Source organism: Cicer arietinum, chromosome 5, assembly GCF_000331145.2.
Source record: "Cicer arietinum cultivar CDC Frontier isolate Library 1 chromosome 5, Cicar.CDCFrontier_v2.0, whole genome shotgun sequence".
In the NCBI taxonomy this organism is placed as follows: Eukaryota; Viridiplantae; Streptophyta; class Magnoliopsida; order Fabales; family Fabaceae; genus Cicer; species Cicer arietinum.
In genome coordinates, this window is record NC_021164.2 from 51,443,604 (window position 1) to 51,449,602 (window position 5,999).

The following is a 5,999-nucleotide window of genomic DNA, read 5'->3' on the forward strand; positions in this document are numbered from 1 at the left end:
TTGCAACTAATATGGCTAAATATTTGGCGGGACCAGTAATTCGCGAAGTACAATACTTTCTTTGTGTAAATAAAGTAATGAATGATCTTGAGAATGAAAAGGAGGTGTTGGCATCCGAGAGAGACAACTTGCTAATTCGTGTTGCACAAGCAAAGGAGAGAACAGAAGTAATTGAAAAACCAGTGGAGAAGTGGCTGAATGATGTAGAAAATCTCTTAAGAGCGGTGGAGGATCTTGTTCAGAGGATGGAGACTGACAACAATTGCTTTCAAGGATGGTTTCCAACATGTAGGAGGTATCTTTTGTGCAAGCAAATGGTACAAGAGATATCAACAATAGGGAAACTGAAAGGCAAAAGCAATGATATTCAACCATTTTCTCACCGTGCTCAGCTACCAGGTATTCAGTATCATTCATCCGAAGACTTCATTTATTTTGAATCTACAAAATTGGCTTATAATGAACTCATGGAGGCACTTAAGGATGATTGTATCTCTATAATAGGAGTGTATGGACTAGGTGGATGTGGAAAAACAACCCTTGTAACAGAAGTTGGCAAGAAGTCTGAAGAATTGGATATGTTTGATAAGGTTATATCAATCACAGTGTCTCGAACTCCAAACAATAGAGGCATTCAGGGAAAAATTGCAGATATGTTAAACTTGAAATTGATGGAAGAAAGTGAAGAAGGAAGAGCACAACGTATATGGTTGCGTTTAAAAGATAATAAGCGAATTCTTCTAATACTAGACGATCTGTGGAGAGAGTTTCATTTGAAAGATATAGGGATTCGCTTAGACAATGTTAATAGAAGCACATGGAAAATCCTTGTAACCACTCGTAGAGAGCATGTTTGTACTTTAATGGACTGTCAAAAAAATATTCATTTGGGGCTCTTGTCTGAAGATGAATCTTGGACTTTATTCCGAAAGTTTGCAAGAATTGATGACGAATATTCTGAGTTATTGGATAGTGTGCCACGGAGAATCTGCAATGAATGTAAGGGACTTCCCATAACAATCAAAACTATAGGGTCATCATTAAAAGGAAGGCAAGAAATCGAGTGGCAGCAAGCATTTGATATGTTGAGGGATTCAAAGGCATCCAATGATGAAGATACATTGATGCCTACTTTAAATTGCTTTAAATTTAGCTATGATTATTTGCAAAGGCCGGAAGCGCAACGGCTCTTTCTGATGTGTTCTCTTTTTCCAGAAGACTATCACATCCCAATAGAAGATTTGATGAGGTATGCAATTGGACAAGGTGTGGAAAGAACGCACTCATTGCAATCAACAAGGAGCTTGATCCAAGCACACATAAATAAACTTTTGGATTCTTGCTTGCTGATGCCTGGTTCTGTGAAGATGCATGACATGGTTCGCGATGCAGCCTTATGGATCGCAAATAGATCAGAGAATTGTAAAATCTTGGTAAATCTTGACGAACCACTTAGCATTGCGGCTGAGAATAACAAAATAAGTGACTGTTTTGCAGTATCCTCATGGTGGTACAATGAAAGTCCATCTTTTTGTCAATTGCATGCTCCAAATCTTAAAATGCTATTGCTAAATATAGTTGGTCATAGATCATGGAATTCCCTAGATTTATCACATTTAATATTTGAAGGAATACAAGGACTTGAGGTTTTATCTCTAACCATTGACTACAAAATAGTACCATTATCATTTCCTCCATCAATCCAATTGTTGACAAATGTTCGAACTCTACGCTTAAATGGATTGAAGTTTGGTGACATTTCTTTCATAGGAAGCTTAACAAGACTTGAGGTTCTTGACTTGCGACGTTGTGAGTTCGATGAACTTCCTACCAAAATAGGAAAACTCAAAAGCCTGAAGCTGCTAGATCTGTCAGAATGTCATATTTTTGAAAACAACTACAATGGAGCAATAGGGAAATGTTCAAATCTAGAGGAGTTATATGCTTCAGCATGCTACCCAGAAGAGTATGTTTATGAGATCATTCTGGACATTGGTGTTCTCCCAAATCTACAAAGATTTGTACTTAACGACCCAATCGTTCGGGAAAGAACAAGAGTTCTACAATTGAATGATTTTGATATCTCAAAGTTGAGGACAACTAAAAAGATTTTTTTACAAATAGCGGAAATTGTTGTTTTGAGAGGCCTCCATGGAGAATGTAAAAATATCATTCCAAATATGGTTGAAGTTGTGGGAGGCATGAATAATTTGTCTACTCTATGTTTTGTTGACTGCCAAGAAATTGAATGCATCCTTGATAAAACTTCTGATTCCAAGGTAGATGATTTAATTCCGATGTTGGTCGAGTTACGCCTTCAAATTATGAGAAACTTGAAAGGATTGTGTCAAGGTCCAACTTTGCAAGTGCTACCCTTCTTTGAGAAACTAGAAATACTTGAATTACGATACTGTCCACAGTTACACAACATTTTTCCATTGGAATGTAAGTTACATAATCTTAAGTCCCTCAATTTATCTTATAGTAGGTCCAGTGAAGTACTCTTCCCTTTATCTGTTGCTCAAAGTTTGTTACAACTAGAAAAGCTAATAGTGGAGGGTTGCGACGAATTGAAGCATATAATATTGTGTGATAGAGAGCATGACTTTAATGCAAGAACGGAAATAGTTCAAGCACAAAGGGATTCTCATTTTCTGATGCCTTGTTTAAGGGAAGTTAAAATTCATGATTGTTGGAAGTTGGAGTCTATATTCCCAATCTGTTATGTTGAAGGACTTTCACAACTACAAATGATAGATGTATGGAATGTTCCTCAGCTGGAATATGTATTTGATGAATGTTATCATGCATATCAACCATTCCAGGACAACATCTTTCTTCCTAATTTAGAAGTTCTCAAACTTTGTAATCTTCACAATCTCTTTGGTATGTTTCCCTTAGACTACTCCCAAGTAGGGTGGCCATATGAGTCTCTGAGGAAGCTAACTGTGCAGCATTGTTCAAGATTTTCAAGATTGTGGCTTGATGTCATGGTTGGATCTTTTCCAATACACCATCTTCTGAATGATGTGCGTACCCTTGTAGATATGATCTATAGTTTTGTATTAATTATATCATTGAGTGTTGTTGATGGCAGATGGTGGAAGGCCAAAAATCTGCCATATAAACACGCCATTGCGGCCTGTGGCACCACCATGGAGGATATTCCTTCATAAATTGCCTACACCAGTTTTGCAAAAATCCGTCACGCCAAGGCTGTCATTTAACAACACTAATATCATTTCCTTACTAGTATTAGTAATATTATCCACCCCATTATTATTTGACTATTAACCTATGAATATTTCATTTTCAGACCAATCCCTCAAAACTGCAAGAACTAGTTGTAAGTGGTATACATCATTTGTCCATCATATTATGGAACCTACCTATCAGCAGTCTCCTATATCTTCAATATGTACAAGTGAGTAATTGTGAAAATTTGAAATGTTTGTTCTCCATGGAAAAACATAGTAGCCTACCAGAGTTAATGTCCCTCCGTGTCTACGACTGCCAAAAGTTGGAACAAATCTTCGAAGCAAATGAAGAACATCTGCAGCTTCCTAATATGGAAGTATATTTTCCAAAGCTAAAACATATAGAAGTCCAAAACTGCAACAATTTGAAAAGTCTTTTCCCTGTTGCTATGGTTAGAATGCTTCCACAATTAAGCACGCTTCGAATATCAAAAGCTAATCAACTGGAAGAGGTTTTTAAACGTGGTCCTGGAGATGATATTATCAATCAAATGGAAGTTGTACTTCCAAACTTATCAGACATTACATTGGATGATCTACCGAGTTTTATTGATATATTCCACACTAGCAAGTTATATGTCGTTAAACCTCTAAAACTCTGCATATATAAATGCCCCAAAGCTTCTCTAAATTTGAGAAACAAATTCAGGTGACTCTTCTTCTCTTGATTATCTTGACTTTTTCTTAAATTTTTAATTTTTGAATTATTTACTTTAATGTTTGGATAATAAATAAACAAACTAACTAGAGTTTCATTTTGAATATGCCATATAATTACAAAATATGAATGTTACTGCTAAAATTTCAGAAATATCATGTGTTACCAAAATTGTCATTGTAAACCATGAATGTGTTAGTGTTTGGATTGCTTATACATGGGAATTAAAAAACCAACATAAAATAACTTTTATTCACACATTCAATTACATTATTGGAGTATACCTGGTGTGAAGATAGTTCCTCAACTGACTGAAATTATGAATCTGTTATTGAGTAGGATGAAACTTGAAGAAACAGCAGATGAGATGATGAAGCTTCTCTCTTCATGAAGACCTCTCTATGCTCCCAAAAACTGAGAGAAAATAATGTGCTTAGTTGCTATAGCCATTTGAAACTGTTCAGTTATGAAGGATTGTGATTATACATTAATTACTAGTGTATGTATGTTAATTAATATCACTAGTGATTATGACAAATAGGGTTTTATACCAAACGGATTTCGCGATTCTATACACCATTTCGCTATAGACATGATCGTATGAGGTAAGTTTGTATTATAAATAAAAAAAGAAAATGTGAAATGTTGAGAGTGGGATTTGAACCCACGCCCTTTCGGACCAGAACCTTAATCTGGCGCCTTAGACCAACTCGGCCATCTCAACTTTCATGTTAATTTAATTTTTGGAATAACACAGAAATGTCTTGCGCTAAACTTGAAAGAATATAAATAAAAAGAGAAAATGTGAAATGTTGAGAGTGGGATTTGAACCCACGCCCTTTCGGACCAGAACCTTAATCTGGCGCCTTAGACCAACTCGGCCATCTCAACTTTCATGTTAATTTAATTTTTGGAATAACACAGAAATGTCTTGCGCTAAACTTGAAAGAATATAAATAAAAAGAGAAAATGTGAAATGTTGAGAGTGGGATTTGAACCCACGCCCTTTCGGACCAGAACCTTAATCTGGCGCCTTAGACCAACTCGGCCATCTCAACTTTCATGTTATTGTATTTTAAATATACTTACCTATTTCATTAATTATTTTGAGTAATCACTTAAATTAACAAATTACGTTTATTAATCGCCAAAACTTAGTTTTGGCTGTGTTTGGGAATAATATTGTTAACGTATTTATCTTATTATATATATTAACTTTTTAATAATCAAGATATTCACTATGAATATACGAATTCAATTTTTTTTGTTGATAAATATATATACTAGTTTCAATTGTACGTTGATATACGTAACATCAAGATAAATTATAAAGTATTTATTGATTGTTAAATCTATCTATTATCTATTATATATATTTAAAATAGACTCCCGAATGCTACCTCACCCTCGAATGCCACCTCATTCTATTTCATCTACCTATACAAATAATTTCCACATCAGCCAAAAAGCTGATGTCGACCTCTTCTCCTTTCTCCTCTCTCAATCATGTTCTCAACGCCTAATCTCCTTCAATCCTCCTCTCAATAATAATATTATTTTATAATAAATTTATAAATTATAAAATTATTTTACAATTATTTATAATAAATTTATAATTTATAAATTATTTTACAATTTGATAATAATTTATAATTTATATTATTATCAAATTATTTTATAAGTTATTTTATAATAAATTTATAAATTATTTTATAATATTATTAGTCATTTACCAATGGTAATAATTTATATTATTAGTCATTAAATTCAATGAAAAAAACCACATAATAACTCATAAATATCGACATAAATATTCTCAGACAATTATATCATTCTACTTATGGTGAGTAATGATTATACGTTAAAAATTCAATTACTGATTAATGTCAATCCATTTATAATTTCTTTCAATTTATGTCAATTCATTTTTTAGTAAGATTTTATACAATAAAAATATATATTCTATTTGACAAAAAATACACAAATTTATAAAAAATAATCATAAAATAAGAATATATGAAAAATTATTAAAAAAGTTACTTCCAATTAATAAAATACACAAATTTATTTAAAATTATAATATA

The 5,999-nt window shown here is 33.2% G+C and overlaps 1 protein-coding gene and 3 non-coding genes across 5 annotated transcripts; 1 reads left to right on the forward strand and 3 right to left on the reverse strand.

The window, feature by feature from the left end:
• Nucleotides 1–6: 6 nt before the first annotated feature.
• LOC101493495 (putative disease resistance protein At5g05400) lies at nt 7–4,504 on the forward strand. Of its 2 annotated transcripts, XM_073368279.1 has the most exons (4): nt 7–399; nt 505–3,029; nt 3,317–3,906; nt 4,255–4,504. In XM_073368279.1, the coding sequence occupies exons 1-4, from the start codon at nt 12–14 to the stop codon at nt 4,304–4,306; spliced, it is 3,555 nt and encodes a 1,184-aa protein (XP_073224380.1). In that variant the 5' UTR covers nt 7–11; the 3' UTR covers nt 4,307–4,504. The 2 variants fall into 2 exon arrangements, with proteins under 2 accessions (XP_073224380.1, XP_073224379.1); XM_073368278.1 differs by having other exon boundaries at nt 7–3,029.
• A 54-nt stretch (nt 4,505–4,558) lies between these two features.
• Nucleotides 4,559–4,639, reverse strand: TRNAL-AAG (transfer RNA leucine (anticodon AAG)). Its single transcript has one exon. It is a non-coding gene; the product is annotated as a tRNA-Leu (tRNA).
• An 86-nt stretch (nt 4,640–4,725) lies between these two features.
• On the reverse strand, nt 4,726–4,806 carry TRNAL-AAG (transfer RNA leucine (anticodon AAG)). Its single transcript has one exon. It is a non-coding gene; the product is annotated as a tRNA-Leu (tRNA).
• Nucleotides 4,807–4,892: 86 nt separating this feature from the next.
• TRNAL-AAG (transfer RNA leucine (anticodon AAG)) lies at nt 4,893–4,973 on the reverse strand. Its single transcript has one exon. It is a non-coding gene; the product is annotated as a tRNA-Leu (tRNA).
• Nucleotides 4,974–5,999: the final 1,026 nt, after the last annotated feature.